At 38.0% G+C, this 20,688-nt stretch overlaps 1 protein-coding gene across 16 annotated transcripts in view; it reads right to left on the bottom strand.

Annotated features, from left to right (window-relative positions):
- SYNJ1 (synaptojanin 1) overlaps nt 1-20,688 on the bottom strand; it is a 54,416-nt gene that overhangs the window by 11,632 nt on the left and 22,096 nt on the right. For 5 of the 16 annotated variants that reach the window (XM_017807938.1, XM_017807937.1, XM_017807929.1 and 2 more), the window contains exons 12-26: nt 17,885-18,050; nt 16,651-16,674; nt 13,116-13,307; nt 12,645-12,729; nt 11,293-11,433; nt 10,758-10,950; nt 9,371-9,529; nt 7,727-7,883; nt 7,272-7,389; nt 6,948-7,163; nt 6,212-6,290; nt 5,306-5,468; nt 4,451-4,657; nt 3,726-3,854; nt 3,144-3,182 (exon numbers count right to left, since the gene is read on the bottom strand). In XM_017807938.1, the coding sequence (XP_017663427.1) occupies nt 3,144-3,182; nt 3,726-3,854; nt 4,451-4,657; nt 5,306-5,468; nt 6,212-6,290; nt 6,948-7,163; nt 7,272-7,389; nt 7,727-7,883; nt 9,371-9,529; nt 10,758-10,950; nt 11,293-11,433; nt 12,645-12,729; nt 13,116-13,307; nt 16,651-16,674; nt 17,885-18,050 (2,068 nt within the window). The remainder of the gene's footprint in view (nt 1-3,143; nt 3,183-3,725; nt 3,855-4,450; nt 4,658-5,305; nt 5,469-6,211; nt 6,291-6,947; nt 7,164-7,271; nt 7,390-7,726; nt 7,884-9,370; nt 9,530-10,757; nt 10,951-11,292; nt 11,434-12,644; nt 12,730-13,115; nt 13,308-16,650; nt 16,675-17,884; nt 18,051-20,688) is intronic. The other 11 variants (XM_017807939.1, XM_017807940.1, XM_017807926.1 and 8 more) reach the window with 4 other exon arrangements.

Below are 20,688 nucleotides of genomic sequence, written 5' to 3'. Positions count from 1 at the left end.
TCACATTTTGAATAGGCATTGTCAGCATGGTTTTGTTAAGCATATCTTGTTTTATGCAGGATGATGACTAAAGCTACTGCACCATACAGAGGAAGGTTGCTGGGCACCAGGATTTTAGAAGGTTTTGTAAATTTAAAAATATTCCATACATGGAAGTGAAAGGGCATAAAGGGCAAAATACCTGAAATTTCACTTACTAGTAACATCCTTCAACATGTTAAAACAAAATTATGGTGCTGGGATCACAATAGGCAGTATAGGAATATTTTAATCTTATGCACAGTGAAAAATGTACATCTGAACCTGAAACACATTTGTGGGTCTCATTTTAAACTGACTGTTGTCTGTCTGGAGTTTGAAATCTCTACTGCAGCTTGACATAGGACTTTCCAAGAAAAGATATCACGTAGTTGTTTTAAATAGTATTTTAAGGAAAGGGGTTGGATTTACACAGAAACAGCCTGTAACTTATGCCCTGACATCCTTCAGACAAACACTGCATGTTTTGCAAAGATGACATTTAATGGAAAATAATGTAACCCTGACCTCCAATAAAGTAAAACGTGCATATATATATATGTGTGTTTATACATACATATGAAATCCAGGCCCCTTGCCTGCATTTGGACAGTGCATTTACTGTTGTAGCATTAAGGCTTCTTGTTTTCTCCATCACTCAACATTCCTTCTTCAGCAAGAAGAAAGGTGCTTTTCCCATCTTTAAACAAAAAAAGCTTTTTCAAACTGACTGCCATATCCTGATGCACCCCAACAACCTGGACTCTGCTCTGCAAAACGAACCCCAAAGCTACAGGTGAAAAATAAGATGTGGAATGGTTCTTGCAGGGCGAAGTTTAATGAGGGACTATAAATAGCAGAGTAATCTAATCAGTACTTGCTGCTTGAGTGCAAGTGTTTTCACAGCTTAACATACTTGCATTTCTTTTAATGCCAACTGTATTACTGCATTCTCTAGGTTCATTTTATTTATTTGGAGGATAATCACAGTGAAAATGTAATGCATTTTACCCAAATTATTGCATATACTGAAAACGCTGTGTACTCTCTTAAGCCCATTTTAACAGTTTAAACCAATGATAACTGCAACAATCAGGAAAAATCTGACTAGTACTATTAAAGAAAAAAAACCCAGCTGCAAATGTTATTTTTTAACTCAATTGACACTTAGCAGCCTTTATAATTTTTAATGTTCTGTAAGAATTTAATCTGTAATGTATTAAAATAGTCTTGGGTAAACAGTGTGACATTTTAATTTTTAACTATGAACAACTGAGAGCTTACAGTTCTGTGAAAATTTTTGGTATTACCGTATGAAAAGTCTGCACTTTGTTAGGCCTTCCAATGAGTGCAGAACCTCATTTCCTTAAATGTCAAATATGACCAAATTCTAAAACATTTTGATGTCCAAATCCTCCTCTCATCTTCAAAGCACACTGAGCTATTAAAAAAATGTTATGGGCATTGAAGGGAGTAAAGCACTTGCCAAAAAAAGGTCAAAACACAAAGGGGGGTAGGGGGAAGTAACATTTAAAATGCACAACATGTTAAAGATGTGACCAATGTCCCTTTGCATGTGCTGCAGAAGTCTATAACCAAAGTTTCATGCACTTATACAGTACACAGGGTTATTTTCACAGGGCTTTAGGAGCCTTTCTTCTAGGGAAGAGAAATAGGTGCCCTTTCCCCAAGCAGAGTAACCCACTAGGACACTTATTCTGGTTCTAGCCCTGTGCTGAGCTCAGGTACCGTTGAAAAGGAAAGTATTATGCATTATACATGTACACCATGAGTGGAAAATGAAGAGGATAGAAAAGGTGAAGAACTTTAGGTCAGAATAATATATGAAAAAGAAATATACTACAATCTCAAATGACTGCATAAAAGGCAAGTTTTATGCAAGTTACAATTTTTTATGGAAAGCTGTGTTGGGTAAGAGGATAAAAAGAGAAGACTAGTCTTGGTACAATTGAGACAGACTAGGCAAACAGGATTGTGTCAGTGCACATAAAGCTGTACAGGACTGAAGTACAATGAATTATATCTCACCTATGTTGAGTGTAATGTATAAACTATTTCCTAAAACTTCTGCATTTTAACTCATTTGAATTATTATACCTTTGGCACAAAACCCTACTCCCCTCCATAGTATTTAGGAGCCACATACATTTTTGCCTGACCTCAGAGTAAATTGGTTGATATTTATAGACTATGTAAAACAGTTTATTTATTTTCCGAGATTGCTCAAAACTTTTGAATCATTTTCCCCAAAAAAATTCTTTCCTACCAACCGAGGGCTATTTCAGAGAAGTATTTCAGAGCCATGAGCAGTTTTCCCCCTATCCCATGTATTGATGAGCTGATTTAAGTCCAAGCAGGACAGCTCAATGTGTGACAAGGAATTAGGGGAGAATTATGTCAGGATTTTGTTATTTTGTAAAGACCTGTTGCTCTCCTTCAAAGTAACAAGATAAACTCCTTTCCTAACTTTGTGTTTCTGAAATACACACTAATTGCAGGAACTATGGAGGACATTTCATGTCTCTAAGGAAGGGCTTAGGAGCACATTCCAGACTTGGAAGCAGAAAGTAAATTACCCATATATCAGTGTTCAGCACGGAGACAAATACAGCTCCATGATTTGGAGATTTCTGTTAATTGGGGAAACTGAGCCAGATCAGCAGTAGCTTCAATTTAAACAATTAATTAATGGATAATTACTGCAAGTAGCTACAATTACAAGCCATTTAATTATGCTCCTTGACATAGCTTGTGAGGAAAAAAGCTCTCCTTTCTACAACTACAGATAAGTTCCAGCTTCCACAGAAAAGTCAGTTGGGTGTATTCCGACCAGGACAAAGTAATAAAAACCTGGGACAGCTTTCATCTCTGACTATAATGTACCAGTTTCTGGACAAATATTATTTCACTAAAAAGTCAGATGTAATTCAGAGATGGGGACAAACCCCAAGACGGAAATTATATTGACATTCCAGAGTTATCCATTTCTATGACATTAAGAATGACCCATTTTTATACCTTTGGAAATCATTAAGTATTGTCACAACAGATCACCACAGCAGTTTTGCTATGCAGTCACATTGGAAAACAATTAAAATCATTACCTCCAAATTCTTTTCTAGCAGGTGCAGGACTCCTACCTCCTGACAGTATTTTAGAAATGAATGCAGCAATAATGAAAAATATCAGTACAGTAGGAGGGAAGAGAAAGAATGAGAAAGTTAAAAATTACAAGGGTCAGCTGTTATTAACTATGTTGCCCATATGCTTCTGAACATCCAGTTTCTTGTAGTGCTCAATTGTTCACCTTTTCAGATGATCCAAATGAAGTCTACATTAAAAATGTGGACATGATAAAATGTGTACAGACAGATGCCAAAATTAAAGAAATATAAATCAATGAATGCACGAAATTATTTATATTTAAAAATGAAGATGCTATAAAAAATGAAGATGTTGACTAAACATTGCTGTAGGAAGCCCACATTTTTAAAACTGTGAAAATAAGTTTATAAAAAACTTAATTCACTAAAAATATTTAAATGGTGTTGAAAAATGCTGTTATTTCCCGCGCTGTTATTGCTATTAAATGTACCAACTAAACATTTTGGTCCCAAACTTTAAAGTTCATCTCACAGACCTGAAACAAAATATTCCTGAGCACCTGGCACAGGTCCCCACACTACCTGAGGGTGGAGGTGGCCTCTGGGGTGGAGCAGGACGAGGAGGAGGAGCAACAGGACGAGGGGGTGGAGGACGCTTCGGCTCCAGGCTCTGAGGAGGCTCTTTCTGCTGGGCACCAGCCTGAAATTCAGCTGAAAGATGTGACAGAAAACAATGCAAAAATTAATTCCTGTCAGTCCCCAGCACTGGAAATAACGATTCGGAAGTTTCTGTGATAGGATAAAAAAAAAAAAAAAGGAAAAAAATCAATGATGAAAAGAAGATCTGCTAAACCAAGATTTTTGTCTCATGTGTTTTAATAAGTTTATGCTTTTCATGAAATCCTCAACATTCTTACAAAGTGAAGCATTCCCAATTTCAATTTGGACCCCTACCCATGAGATAAGTGCTCTGGAAAAAAATGCTACAAAGAGAACCCTGAGGGCATTTGAGCAGTCTTTGTAAAAGTTACTCTAAATTACATTGAAACAAAGTCTTTTAGAAGCCATTCCAAATACCATAATTGTGTTCACTTTGTCAATAAAAAAAGGTTGTGTTTCAAAGGAAGTTTTCTATTATACACCCAATTTACAGAAGTACTGATTACAATTTACATCTCAGAGCTGACAGGAGTACAGATTGAAAGGAAAGAGTGTGCCTGGAGTGAACCAGGATTCCATGGACACGTTGGAACAGAACTTCCATACAGCAGTGCCTGAGGCAGTGGAGCAATGTGATCAATACACACCGTGTGTGGAAACGGGAGGTCCAGGAGTTTTTCCTGGGGCTCGGCTGGGCCTCACTGGGAGCGTGGGTCCATCTGACAGTGTGGGAGACTGGCAGGGACTGGAACGTGGGGAAGAGCTGGGGGAGGTTCCAAGCCCTGAGCTCGAAGTTGGCTGTAGATGCTGAGGAAGGATTTCTTCTACTTCAGCACTGTAGTCATCGATGTCCCCTAAACAACAAATTCCCCAATAAAGAAAAGGGGATCAACAGTTACTTATTTTTAAAAAGTGAAGGAATTACAAACTGATTCTGGGCATGGGATTTTATGCAAAAAAGTCCTAAATTTCAAAGGAATTAGCTCAACAACCTAAGTATGCTTCATACATCATAAAATTACACACAAAGGATGCATGTGCATTCAAACCAGTTTAAAATGCTTCAAATGCACAATATATACTACAGGTACATGTTAAAGCTTTATATAACAGCATGGCAACTGTAATGTTGATTAATCTAAGAAACAATCAGTTTTACAAAGAAGACCTTTGCAAAAATTATTCCCTTGCTTTGCAATACATGGCAAGCTTCACTTTTTCTCCAGAAGGCTGGGCAGGGGATTCCAAGATATCTGCTGTTTGTAACAGCTTCTGCTTGAAAAAAGTACAATGGTGTTTAAAAAAAAAGCTCAATGTGGATGTGCCTTTCAAGAGTAAACTGTCAATTCAGAATGTTTTCTGTTGCTATTCAAAATACCTAAAACAGACAACTACCCCATCAATAACTCCAATAAGACCATAACAATCCCTTCCTCCCTAACTTCTAGGTTTCTCTACCATCAAGTACATTTCAAAATGAGGAATGCTTTATCTCAACAAACCTTCCATATCATAATCTGCAGTAACCTCAGCATCTTCACAAAGCAAAGTGGAGCTTGTTGATGAAGGCAGCCCAATATTAATCTTTTCCAGACTCATTTCATCTTCCAAACTTTTGATCCAATCTGGATTTTTCAAATTTATGTTTATAATCCGTCCTTGTAGCTGAATTGCAAAAAACATATGCACAAAACAGAAATTAAGAGTAAAGACATTAAAACTCAGCATTCTACATTTAAAATTTTAAAAATAATTACTGAAAATATCACAAATAAGGTTATCATGATTTTTTGGACTAAACAATGGCACTGACATGTCACAAAAATAATTATGCTTCTCACTTCATTTTGGTAATTAACCACATTTAGGTAGTTTAAACTGTTAATTAGAACTGTTTAACATTTTTCTACAGAAAAACTAACAACTTGTCTCAAGATTTCCCTTTTCAGTTGATCAGAAAGCTTCTGGGTTTTTTTAACATTTTTCAGTGATGGCAGTACAGAAGTGCTGAATTTTTAATAAACTGCAGGCTATAAATATGTTAAACTTGTTCATTCTAAAAAATCCCAAGTAAAAAAAAAAAAAATCTGCTTTTTAAATCATAAAGAGAACCCCAAACCCCTCATTTGATAAAGATGCCTCTCAGTATGGGAACTTCATTTTTCTAACAGTCCTTCCCCTAAAAATAAATTAAGAGTGATACTTCTCTCATTTGGCTTTTGAAACTCAACTTAATGCTATGTGGCTACCAATAGAAAAAAAAAAAAGGCAATGCAACAGACTGGTATGGAATGGAAAAAACTTCTAAGAATTAAAGACAAACAAACAAACCCCCCAACCCACTCAAGTAGTCCCTAAAATGCCAGAACTTTTCTTGATATAGGAAAATTCAGTAATTTTTACATTACCTCAATACCATTGAAATTCATAACATTCAAAGCAGAGCTTCCTTCCAAAAATGTTACCCACATCTTGTCTTCCACAAACCTGCAAAGTTCATTGGAAACAATAACTAAACAAAATACTACTACACTTAATAGTTCAATTGACAGCTTAGTGAAAAGGCAATAAGCACAGGGATCCTCTCATTTTCAGTTCATTTAAAACTACTGACCTAATTTTAGAGTACAAAATTTGTATAAAACTACATGATGCTCTATATCAAAAATAAAAGAGTATCTGGAAAAAATATGTCTGAAAACTGAGACACAGGTATGTAAAACTAATTGTAAAGACACTGAAGTTGAAATCTAAATGTTAAAAATGAAGACCATAATTGAAATGCTCGCTAAGAAAGCAACTTTATTCAGGAAATAGGTGGGAACAATTTTGGACTTGCTCCAGATAGGACAAGGGGGAATGGCTTCCCACTGCCAGAAGGCACTGCTAGATGGGATATTGGGAAGGAATTCTTGGCTGTGAGGGTGGTGAGGCCCTGGCACTGGTTGCCCAGAGATGCTGTGGTTGTCCCATCCCTGGAAGTGTCCAAGGTCAGGTTTGATGGGGCTTGGAGCATCGTGGTCTAGTGAAAGGTGTCTCTGCCCATGGCAGAGAGTGGAACAAGATGAGCTTTAAGGTCCCTCCCAACTCAAATCAGTCTTTGATTCTATGAATAGAGATTAAAAGTAAAAAGGCTTTTTTAACCTTATAAGTATAACTTCGCCATAGCTTGCAAATTTTTGAAGAAGATCATCAATCAAGTTATCATCAAAATAGTTTTCTTCTGCTGAAGAACTTCTGATGGAGACCATCACAGTCCCATCAGGTGGGCCTTGCATTGCAATCACCTCCTTATACACTTTTTGTCTCTCTTCTGCTTCAATTTCAAATATGTCGATGTCAATCAATGCAACAACAGGCCTTGGAAAAAAACACACAAGAAAAGCCTGTTAGCAGTGTATCTGAGCAACAAAATATACAACACAAGTACTAAATCTTAGGAAGTAATGTATAAAGTAAAACTGAAACCTATGATCGGATGTTTTCAGCTCCGCTCTTCCGTAGTGCAACAAAGTGCCAGGATTCCACGTATAGGGGACGTTAGTGTCAGTGTGAAAACTTGCATTCAGGAGATCCAGGTCTTCAGCTACACTCAGCAATGAAAACAAAAGGGGAAAAACACGGTGATTGCGAGAACGTGCTTTAAAAATAAGCTTTTGTAAACAGAAAAAAAATCATAGAAAGTAAACCCAAACCGAGCGTTTTACAGAAAAAAACTCCGGAAGTTCCTTTTGCACCACTGAAATGTCAGTAACTGGGATCTGAGTCTTGACCCTCTGTTCAGCACCACTGCCTTTATTGAAGATGCTGTTTTAATGTTGTCTCTTACCAAGCCCAGAATCACTGGCACTGTAAATGTCACTAAATGGATTCTCTAAGCCAGTTAAAAGAGTATTTTAAACAATTGTAAAAAACACTGAAACCTGATCGGTCAAAGGGCCATTTTCTCCTCCTCCACAGGATCCGATCTGTCCACGCTGGTGTGCGACACTTCTCACTGGTGTCGTAGTCATCAGAGAACAGATCATACTTGTATGTAGGAGCAAAATTTATCTTCCCTTCCAAAAATCCCCTAAAAATCTGCAAGAGACAAAGCTGTTACATGTCATGCCAGAAGACAGAAACAGATGGGAAACAGCTTGAAACCAATCAGAATGCTCTATTCTAACAGTGAAACCCTGTGTAGACATCTCAAAATAAAAATAAAAAAGGTCATTTGGCTATATGAATCCTTCTCCACATTTTATCTGCTGAAAACATTCTACATTTGCCACTATGACTAAATAGTGACCCAGACAATCATCAATAAACAGAAGTGTGTCAACATTTATATCTTTAAACCCAGGGTTACGAGCAACCTACTGTTCCTCCAGTGTCATTGGAGGTCACCCAGAACACACACCACTTTAATTAGGTGCCTAGTTGTTCCTGTGTCAGCAAAAGTTGGGAATTAAGGTTTATATTTTATGTACCAAGCATTCCTGCAGATTCATAGAATCACAGACTGGTTTGGGTTGGAAGTGACCTTAAAGATCATCTGTTTCCAAACCCTTGCCATGGGCAGGGATGCCATTCACTAGATCAGGCTGCTCAGGGTCCCATCTAACCTGGCCTTGAACACTTCCAGGGAAAAGCTGACACAAGATGCCTCACCAAAAAATAGGAGTTAAAAAAAAAAAAGGAAAAAATAAAGAGTCATTAATATATTCAATATGAACTGAAATAATAGAGATAATATCACCATTTCTTCTCAAGCAAATAGGAAAAGAGAATAAAAAGAGGTAGTATGTGACATTATCTGTCACATATTTAGAGATAGTGTCACTGAAAGGAATCAAAAACTCCCTCAGGGAGGCTTTTGCAACACAGAAGCACACAACCAACTGACACAAGGAGTGCCCTTAAGTGTTTAAGCTGGATACAAGCTAAAACCTTAGTTAACTTAACAAGCTCCATTCTTGGGTTCAATCTCATACGGGTTAGTTTTATTTCACTTCAGAAATCTGTAAAATATAAATCTGACTTGGATCTTACAATAAAATTTGCATCAAGTGACAGGCTGGCTGCTTTTCTTGTTGGAAATACAACTTGAAATCCAGTCAATTTAAAAGTCTATGTCAGAAGATCAATGTCAGAATGTCAGAAGTTCCACAACTTCTGAGACAATTTGTTTGCCTTCAGTAATTATTTCTTAACCTACTTATATTTTTCCTTTCACTGCTACATGCTGCCTCCTAAGAAACCCTACAAATCTAAAAGCAGAAGCTTTCTTCAGACTTTGTTATTCCCTGTTTTCTCTGTAAATAAAAAGGCACCATTTGGACTACTGCTTTTTCTAGCAGTAACACCATCAGACCTATTACTGCAGCAACTTAAGTAAAGAGTAACATTAGCAGAAGAACTTCTACAAATACATTTTTTTAAGTAGTTGCACCTGATAAAACGAAAAATATTTTAATTAGCAAACCCAGTGCTGAGGATACAGATTTACAGAATCACCACAGAGAACTGCTAAAGCCAAAGAGGAAAATGAAGTATTCTGAAGTAGTGGTAACATTTCAAGATACCTGTCCAGAATTTTTCTGATTGATAAGTTGGTCTCCTGCTATGAGGGGATCCCAGTTCTGTTGTCGTATCAGCTCCTTCACCTCCTCGTTGGGCATATCTATTCGATAATTGAAGTCACCACACCAGAAAATATAGTCATGGGAAAAGAGCATCCTTCCCTGGAAAGCAGAAGCACACAAGGAAGATAAAAACAACCAGGTGACAAATTTACTACTTCTCGGTGCAGAAGTTCAGTTTTCATCTGTAAAATACAGAAAATACATATAATTTTACAGTTGATGAGAACAACTGAAATACATCTCAGTGTTTGGTATGGTTAGAACAGCACAGCCAGGATATGGTGTTCACATATACAGAACACGAGAGAAGGAATGTTTCTTATATAGTTTCTGTTTCTAAAGAAACATGAATCATCTGTATTGGATTCTAAAATTTTTCATCTTCCTACTCCTGTTTCAGAAGTCAGCTCCAAGGCGATGACTGCTGCCTCTGTCACAAAACCAAAACACTCCCCTGGGATTTTGTGGCACAATCTCCTGACAAACTGCAAATCAAGGGCTTTATTATTCAGATTTAATTGAAGACTTTTCAGTTACATCCAGTTTTCATAGTTAGGGAGAGACATAAGGGCTCTGGTTCTTTAAACAAAGCCTAAGGTCTGAAGTGAGAACTTTTACTTCCCCCTTTATTTTGATTTTTCCACTGCCCATAAGTAAATCCAAGCAGATGCACTGGCAGATTAAAAAAGCACATTTAGGAGACTGATGGATGCAGTACTTTCAAGGAAAACTGAAACATGACCATTGGGATAAATTTAGAAATCAAAAAACCTGTAAAACTGCACACTGCCATACAGACTAACAAAGGACAATTTGACTACAAAATTTAAAACATCTTTAAGTCTCAAGGAAGCACTTTGTTGCACTGATAAAAATTTTAAGTATTTACATGGTGTTTGATAATCCTTTATGAGAACATGGCATGGAATTGTTAGTAAAAATCATTCCCGTGTACTGAAAACAGTGCTGTTTCCTACGGATTTTTTTCTCATAGCTGATTAACTCCAGTGCCTACAAAAGTTCTACCACATGTCAGGGATCTAAAAGGCCTCTTTCCTATGCTAAATCCTTGATTCCTAATGCAAGTGAACTTGTGCTTCATCATCTCTCTCAGGCATTGCACTGGAAAGGTCTATTCTTTATGCAGTCTCCTATTTTAATAAAAGTTATGGGAACTTAATTATCTCTGAGTCCTCTAACCCAAGGAAATCTGATCTTCACAGGAATCCGGGGAGGGGGAAAATTACAAATGGAGCTTTTGGATGACAATGCTGGAGCCCCAAGCATTTTACTTCTCATTCATTGTGGAATTTGAACACTCGCTTACCATTGGAAAGCCAAGTTTGCGAGAAATTTCTACGAAGTCTTCGTTTCTCTCTTTAACCTGGGACTGCCCTGCAGCAAAGTGGCTGCAGACAAAGCAGAGGCTGGACGTGTGGAACAGCATCCGAATGGCCACAGCACCCTTGTTCCCAGTGGCTCCTCCCATGCCTGTCTTCACAGTATCGACAGCAACATCCCTGAAAGAGTGAAACAACTTTCAAAAACACGGTACGCGCGCGTCTGAGTATGACCGTGGGCTGGGAAAAGAACATTCTTATATCATCCTTTCAGCCATGGGGCTGGTTTTAAAAAATGCCAACAGCTACTGAACAGGACAAAAGTTCAGCTTTTCAAGCTTTCTTGGTGACTCACGAGACGTTTAAAAGCTAAGATAAGAGAATTAATTTAAGTAACCACTTCCCCAGAAGATGGAACAACTGCTTCAGAGCCCCCCATGCTCCTGGGTACATTTGGGTGTTATCCTGCAACACAAGGCGAGCTGGAGGTGACCCAGCCTGGGGACAGATGTGCCCACTGACCTGATAAAAGGGGCGTGCTGGGGCCTGATGAACACGAAGAGGCAGACACCCACCAGCTGCTCAGAGGCCAGGAGCACATACTTGTAATCTCTTGAGATAGTCTTCTGCAGCTCAGCAGCCCAGAGCTTCTGGTTGGTTGTGCTAAGCAGCGAGATGAAAAATGCCAGTTTTAAAATAAATCAAATTAAACAGGTTTCGAACTGTTGACTGAGTTGAATAAACTTCATCCAATGATCTCAACTAACTCTTGGGGCAGTAAGCCAAAGTCAAGTTGGGAATGGTGCTCAAATGTCTCCCAGCAGAGACATGGGCTCTAGACTGTCATGACATCATCATTCAAATTCAGCCTCTACAAATGCTGCTTCACTTTTCCCAGCACTACAGACAACATTATCTTTCCCGTATTTCTGAGCCTAGATTACAGGAGCAAAACTTAAGAATTTTCCTAGGGAGTTACTTCCCAGCCTACAGCTCAGTCAATATTGGAAAAAAGTTGTCCATGGACTGAGATCCAGAAGAAGCCTGCTTGGAGGCATAACAGACCCCGGGTTTTAGAGCTAGCATTGGATATAAATGAAAAATATCAGGCCTGGAAACAGCATTAAGTAGACACAGTGTGAAATCAGGGGATGACAAGCTGCTACTTGGTACTCAAGACAAAAGCCCATGCAAAAGTTACAGCATTATGGGCTTTAGGTACTCTTCCCAAGGAGTTAAAGCTTACCAGTAAACAAGAAACGCAGGCAGAGAAAACAATGGGCAAAGGGAATATGGCCCTAGGACTACACACACATTTATCACTGGTATCAGCCACCACTTGGAAAAATGTATTTCCATAAGGCACTCTACTAGAGGTGAAAAATCCAAACTCCACAATAACACATCCATGTAATTAATGGAATAGCAGTGAAAACTGACAGGATGAAAGGAAGCCTTGCTTTATCCAGATCACAACCTGGTGCAAGACACTATATAATGACACATGTTTTTGAAAGATTTTCACAAGATTTGCTATTCCCCAGCAGTACAAGAACACCAGAGATAAATTAAACACAGGAAAAAGCTGAGGAGCTGCTGGAGGTGCAATCCAAAATATAGTCAAGTGCTGACTATTTGGATCCGTGAGATTACATTATACATGATCTAAGTGATCACAGCTTTGCTAGGGAAAGCTGAGACGAAGTCTGCAATCCTGGCAGAGAAATTGGGAGAGAGAACCAGAATACAGTAACAAACTAATCCAGACTAATCCAAACCAGCACAAAACAGGAGAAACCAAAATTTTAAATAACATTTCACTCAAAAAACATGCTCAGCAACCAAACTAGTCCTGTACGGATTGTAACACCCACCTGGCATTCACAATGTTTCCTGCATTTAACTCCACCATTTCTTCAAACCCAATGGCAAATATGTCCACAGGCTTGTTTTTGCGATCTGCAGGGAAACATGAAAATACCTATTTGTCATTTCTAATTAACTGAAGAAGCAAGAGGTCATATATATATTAATTTTAGTAAGAAATTCTTTACTTAGGAAGAAATTCTTCCTTGTGAGGGTGATGAGATCCTGGCACAGGTTGCCCAGAGAAGCTGCGGCTGCCCCATCCCTGGAAGTGTCCAAGGCCAGGTTGGATAGGGCTTGGAGCATCGTGGTCTAGTGGAAGGTGTCCCTGCCCATGGCAGGGGGTGAGACTGGATGGTGTTCAATGTCCCTTCTAACCCAAGAGATTCTATGCTTCTGTGACATCTATTTTAATATTCATGATCTAATTAGGAAAATCGGAGTTTTCAGGGAAAAAAAAGACAGAATAAAAACGCTACCTTGGAATTCATGGATCCCAGCTAACTTTGGTGCATCCAGCAGCCAGTCAGTGAGGGTCTGATTTCTGAAGGCAATACTCCGGAACTGCTTCCCCCCGTTAACGTTCCACGTCCCAACACACACTCGGATCTTTTTCGGTTTTGCATACTTATAAAAGTTCTCACACATACTCTTCAGCACTTTTACAGATGCTGCAAAAACATTTGAAAAGATGTTGTTTTTACACAGAATGTTTCTTCAGAAAACTTGGCAATGAGATCTTTCCCATATACATGCACAGACATGGAGAAAGTTAAGCTGCTGAAGGAGGAGGAAAGTAGCCTTCCCAGAGGAAAATGTCCCTTACAGACATTCCTGGTCTGGGTAGGACATAGACTGACTGAAAAACAGCAGCAATTTGTTCAAAATAATATGTAGATAAATAACACATGAAGGAAACATAATTTTCACGTTTTATAAATATCTGTCATTCTTTCACCTTATCTGTGATTCTCTAGGGAAACCACTATTTTTCAAACATACCAACATCATTTTCACAGATTACGTTTATGAAATCCAATTTCTATTACAGAATCAACTTGCAGATATGTTCTTTTCTGGAAGTGTAGAGTATGTCTATGTAAGCCAAACAAATCTGAATTATTTTTTAGGTCAGTTGAATTCCTAAAGTTCTGCTTTAGTTAGGAAGGTAGGCTGGGATTCAAAACAGTTAAATTAATTTCTCTATCCCACCAGCCTTTCCCTGTGCCTTGTTTTCATCTGCCAGACAGGAGAGAGAGAGGAACAACACATGTGTAAAGGACATTGTGGGAAACGCAGAAATGAAACAGCTGATTCAATGGTCAGGTAAATTAATATCACTTAGGTAAAATACCTATTTTGAATGCTCTCATGGTTATGAGACTCCGAGAGAATCATAAAAACAATATTAGATGGAGTTCTTCTATTCACTTGTTGCTGTCTTGCAAAATAGTCAGTTACTGGGCACAATATTTTCATTGAAATCCCCCAAATAAGATGATTAGTGAGCTGCTGCTGTCTTTTCAGTTATTCTTTTTAAGTTTGCCACCTTTAAATTTGCTACAGAACCTTGGCTACCTGGGTAAAACAAAAACCACAGATTCTCTAGCTCTCATGGGTTTGAAACAAACTGGAAACAAGAGAAGAAAATATTATATTGTATTTGTTGGCTGTGAGCTCTTTCCCTGCTGAACAAACCATATATCCATGGAACAGTAATCATAGAGAAAAGACAGTGAACTGGTTGGTGTCTCTTGGGGGTACTACAAGCAGACCATGCTTGGGATCATGCTTTCCTCATCATAATCCAGGGGAATGAAGCCTAGAAAACAACAAGGAGCCAAAAGAACATTTGACAACTTCAGGTGAGAGCCAGATACTGAGTCTGCTTCTGACTGGGCCTACACATGAGGTAACTCAAGCCAACAAGTCCAGCACATGCCTGAAGAGCTGCCAAGGGTCAAGGACAGGAGCAACCCAGGACCTGACCACTGAGGGGAAACCAATCTCAGCAGTGTTGTAGCCACAACACACCCAAGTAGCCAAAGAACCCAAACAGCATCACAGGCAGCTCTGAAGGTTTGCATAGAGTAGCTTTTGTAGTACTCTGAGAAAGTTTTAGTATCAGAGTTTGGACTTATTATTCTCTCCAGTTTCTTCTTTTTCTTTTGAAAATTTAGCACTTTTCAGCTTTATTTTAAATATTTACTCCAAATCATTCAGAGTTGCTACCCAGCAGCTTCTAAGAAAAGCTGCAAAATTGGATTTAACTCCTGACACTGTCATGAAGCCCTAATGTGAAGAGCCTTACTAATGTGAAGAGTCTAACTTTAGGAGGGAACTGACAACATGCTTATTACAAACTGGCAATTCTTACCTTTAAACTAGCAAGCTTTCTAAATTGTAAAATGGCACTTTTTATAAATTAGCATAAATATTTTTTTTTAAAATCATCTGTTTTCCCAAATACTGAGTGAACCAGTTGCTTTTCAGAACTCCTGAGCCTCCTGCAAGTATGATTTTCCTACACATTTCTAGTTATTTATCTTTTCAGAAAAATTGTGCCTCACTCTGTCAAAAATCCAATCAATTACATTTTCTGTTATTTTGCAGGAAAAATAACTGCTGCTCTTACTAAGCAAGCAGACATTTGGAAATCAGTTCTACAAAGGGAATGCCAATTTAATATTCTGTAGGGGATATTCTGTGCAACTGAACTTGATGGAATTACAACATCCAAATTCCTGTAGTAATGTTTCAATATATGCAATCTGTATCCAGGTGAAATCTTGAAATGCTAAAAAATAGTTGACTTGTATCACTCTTCCTGAGTTATAAGCTAGAAGGTAACACCATCAACGACAATGTGACTGGTTATTTCAATAAACACTTTTTACACTGACAAAATGCCAGTGAATAGGATAATTTCAGGTGTATATTACCCATGAGTCGGATTTCATTCTTGAGGTACTCACTAAGAGTTAAGTAGATAGAGTAAAACACATATAGAAAAAGCAAAGTTGACAAATGGTCATTTTAATTTCCTCAAAATTAAATTTACTGCATATTTTCCTATATGCAGTAAAATCTGCATATAGGAGCATTAGGAATATTTTATTTTCAATAATAGTTTCTGGGAACAAGGAGATGATGAAGCGTTACACAGCTGACAAGTACTTGCAGCTCTTCCTTCAAAATATGGAATATGTATATATCCTATCCCCCCTAATGAAGCAGCTTCAGGTAAACAGCTTAAGTAACATCAAAAGGGAGAATTTCCACTAAGAATCAGAAAATTCAGAATTTCTGAATCCTCCATATTTTAAGCTCAACATCGGGGACATTGGTCAGGATATTACTGGCATGTCTACAAGTAGGAGATGAAGAGTTACCTAAAAAGTTCCCTCCTCAAGCTTTGCCTTCACTGAGAGTTTAACCTAAAGAGACGCTCAAACGTTTTCCCTTTGTGTCACCTGCAGAAGTGATTAAATCTCAGGGAGTTTGACTGGACTTCTGCTCCACAAAATGCAAGTGCCAGCAAGTTATTTCAAATCCTTCCAGCGCAGCATTAACCTTTGCTGGGAGATAGTACCAAATCAGCCTGTCTCCTGTAAGAATACAAGCAGGTGGAGCATTCTGACAGCAAATAAGATGAAGTCACAAATTGTATTGAAGAATTTTACCTCTTACCCTGAACAAAAACACAGAAGTTCCTAAACCAGATAAAAAGGCAAATTCCTCTACATTTGCAAAAAATAAAACCCAAAGAATTGGTTGCCTCATTTCCAACTCACACCCAAGCACACTGCAACATTTTTCACCTCTTGTATTCTCACTTTTCTTGGATTAAAGGGCTTTTCTTGGATTAAAGGATGTTGGGACACAGGACTGCACAGATGCAAACACTACCAGGAAAATATAAGCCCACAACCAAATATTACACAGACATGAGAAAGAAGTCAGAGAAGAAAAACAGTTGGTCAGGTATTTACAGTTTAATTTACTATACTCTACCTGATTGTAATGATTGCTCTGAAACTACGGGTGCAGCAAGAAGAAAACAAGAAAAGATTAGTCAAATAAGTTATTGCTTTTTAGAATTTTCCAGCAATATGCGAGAGAACATGCTGTAACACACAATTTATCATACATAACCATTTGCATCAGTTAAAGCACATCTTTTAAGCTGCAAAATCTACAAAGTTTCACAACAGGATTAACAAATTCCCTTTTCTTGCTTTATTAAGAATGGATTTACACATGATGAAGTACCCTGCTAGTTAATTTGCCACCTAGCAGCGAATGCAGACACATTCTGTTCAGTGAAAAGGGATTAATGCTCCTCAGCTGCCAGGAGATGCAAATATGGAAAGGACAGCTTGCATTCCCAGAGAAAGTGAGAAGAAATGAAAACAAGTTTCAACTAATGTTGGGGTGAGGTCGATTTAGCAGGTTTCAGATACAAGGAAAGTTACAATAACATGAAACCTTGCGCTAAAGAAATGGGAGAAAAACACTCTTTCAGGTTCCACATTGGATGAAGATGTGGGCCCACAAGATGAAGACTAAAATTGGGCAAGGATTTTTGTCTTGTGCCAGAGATTTGCGCCAAAGCTTTGACACGCTTTTCCTCATTCTAGGTGGAGAAGTGTCCAGGAGAAGGAAAAAAAATTAGAAGGAAAATTTTAGAACGTTATTAATCCCTAAAACATTGCAATAACCCACCATTTAGAACACATGGGATCTTGGAAAGAGGACTCAACTATGAGCTCCTCTGTTTCTTATATCCCACGAGAGTGTTCTGACCACAGCCCTACACCTGACTCACTACTTCCTTGCCCATCAGACCTACAGAAGGATGGGACTGTAGTCCTGGGGACCATGGAGGGTACACACCTTTTTGGGGATGCAGGATTCTGGTTCAGCTCCCTGTTCTGAGGAGGGGAACCACTTTCCTGGAACCAGAACCCCAAGTCCCACATGGCTGCTCTGCACAAGCAGAATTTCTTGTGGATCTCTCTCTGATTTTGACATAGAATTTCACCCACAAATAACACACAGGTAAAGAAATTACTGCAGCATGCTAGTTTGGCACTATTAGTAAAGCAGAAGTAACTTTCATTGTTTAATAAGCCAAGAGAACATAAAACAGCATTTATACTTCCAATAGTGCTTTGAAAACAAACTCCATACAGCTTTCTTACACCAAATAGTTATGAGACAGATTAAAATCCTGAAAGACACATACCGCGTAAACTGCTGGTGGTTAAGAGAGCCCGTGCTTTATCTGCTAAATCACTATTTAGGGTATTTCCCAATAACAAAACATCAATGGCCTCCTGCTTGGAGCTATCAAAAAAGTTATTTTGGATCGTTCTGGTCACAGAACGAGCACCATCCTTCAGCTTTCCAGCCTGTTAGGGAGGAACATGTATAAAATATTTTATGTTGGACACTGCTCACAATAACATTGGCAATATTCAGTAGCATCTATGTAAACTGTGTTAATGATTTTAAAGCCTAAGGCAATTTCCTTCTTTAAGTGTTAAATAAAGTTTCCTGAGCCTACTCTACCATGTGTGCTGTCCCCCCACCCCCAAATGCTAAACAACACAGTAATACCTTCAAGGCACATCTAACAAGCAGATTTAAAAGAAATTAAATAAAACACTGCAAGGAGGGGAATAATTTTTTTTCCTAAACCTTAGGTCTTCAAAAATTAATTTCATATAGTGTCACATACAGACCATAATAGGGATTTTGGGCTTTTCCCCAAATAGTGAGAGATGAGCACTTGAGTCCAAATACCATGATACATGAATATATATGTATATGCACATATACATGTTCAGAATTCACATTCTGAAATATCCATGTTGAAAACAGAGATAGCTTCAATTTATTAAGACCCTGTAACTTTTGAAAATAACATGCAAGTCTCATGCAGTATCCCAGAAGGAACACAGACACGAATCAATGGCTACAGATACTGTTCATGAAGGCCTCTTAAATGCATAAGGAAAAAAGACAAAAGCTTAAAAAAACTACCCCAGGATTTAGTTGTACAAACTGTACTAGACAACAAGGAAGAAACTACTCTTTTTGCAAGGCTAAGTAGAAGTAAATTGGCACCATGAGTTTTGGCAGACAACGTGGATGAGGTGTAGGGCTCACACTATTTTGATGGGATGTGCTCCCTTCCTGGCACACAACGTACAACTTATGATCCAAAAACACACTCACCGTTCACAAATCAGGCAATTAATTGAAAGGAACCCAGAGAAAGCAAAAGAAAGAGCAGGTAAGGAGTTAGATGTAATGAGTATTGTAATACTTTAAAAGGGACTGGTTTTCAGAATAGAAACGTATATTAACACATTTAAGGTCAAAACAATTTTTCTCCTATCTTTAATTTTCATATTTTTACTTCTAAGTACTCTTGAACTTTGAAGAATCAAACTGATGAGTAAGAAATGGAAGAATTTCAAGCATCAAACTTTTCATTTGAAAAATGAGAATACTACTAAAAATCTACATTTTAAAACAGATTATCAGAGTACTCAAGAGCATATGGAGTAGTGACCTGGTCAGGTTTCGTTGAAACTAGAGCAAGTATCATATGGCTTTGCAAGCATTAAAGATCCTCTTTAAACAAACGGGACTTGTGTCAGGGATGCTGTGTTTGATTTAGGAGATGTGATACCAATTACAGTTGTCCCAGAGCAGGGATCCAGTGTTATTCCGAAGACAGCAGAGTATATGGACTGTCATGGTTTAACCCCAAGCTGAAACCAGGACATCTACTCTACTACTCTGCATTTTAAACATTAAAAATGGACATGGAAATACAGTAAGTGCATTTTCCAAAGTAGAAAATTTAAGTAGCCACGTGAACAGCAGAAAACCATTAATTTAGGAAAACAATTAAGGAGGGTTGGATGAGAAAGTCAAGAAAAGGGGAGAAACTCCATAAAATACTTACTGCAGTTTTCCTGACAGTCTGGGTGACATTTTTTGTACGAAAATAAAACTAAACATCTTTAACCAAATTCCACTCTACAGTAAAATACAAGCAATTCCCAAAATGAAGAAGTCCTGCATGCACCAATAAAGGGTTGAATAAGCAAAAAGTCTATTCCACTTATTTTGTTTTTATGTATCTTGCTGTGGGACCTCCCACATGTGCAGAAAAGGGCCCTGGAATGGTCTGAACAAGCAAGTGATGGAAAAACCAAAACAGGTGACTAAGAGTACATAGGATGTAACACAGAATGAGGAGCAGAACATTCTCTGACAATAAGAATGGTGTGAAAAGATATTTTTGAAGGAACTAAGGGCAAAAACTGCTATGGTTCAACATTTGTTTGTCGTGATAGGTATCACCTGGTAAGAGAAAGAATTATGGAAACAAAAAAAAGCAACATTGTGAGAAGAAAAATAAAAGACAGTGTTAGAAAATGTGAACAACTCAGGAATCAACCAAGACAAAACAAGCTGAAAAGAAACCAAGCATTACACTGTCATGGAGTAGGGAACTGTTAACACAACGATAGGAAGCAGGGTAGAAACTGAATTTGGTTTTTTTTTTTTAGTAATTGCAAAACCAAAAAGAAATAGCTGGAGGCACATGCAAACAAAAACCACCCAGCTGCAACCTACTACCAACACTTAAACAATAAAAGCATGAACAACAACATCCAGTCCAACACATCAGAAAATAAAGGATAAATAGTGAATGGAACTGAAACAGCAGCAGGAGAGGTAGAGAGAGAAAAGTGAAAACATTCAAAGAAACCAAAGCTGATTTGAACATACATTTTTCTGAACTATGATCTAAAGAAATGGAAGATTTGAGCCTTATCCTATCAGACAGAACAGTGTTGTCTGGGAGGCAGAAGCATGGCTGGAAAGGGATCTACTGGAACAAAATCCGGTTATCAACACAACCAACAGTTTTATGTTAATTGTTTTGGTTGGTTAGGTTTTTGGGGGGATTTTTTTTTTAGGATTTCCAAAAGAAAGGGCACGTTTTTAAAAAGAAAATCTCATTGT

This window comes from Lepidothrix coronata, unplaced genomic scaffold, assembly GCF_001604755.1.
Source record: "Lepidothrix coronata isolate B3197 unplaced genomic scaffold, Lepidothrix_coronata-1.0 Scaffold21, whole genome shotgun sequence".
Taxonomy (NCBI): domain Eukaryota; kingdom Metazoa; phylum Chordata; class Aves; order Passeriformes; family Pipridae; genus Lepidothrix; species Lepidothrix coronata.
The sequence above is the reverse complement of the archived record's forward strand: the minus strand, read 5'-3'. Positions and strand labels throughout refer to the sequence as shown.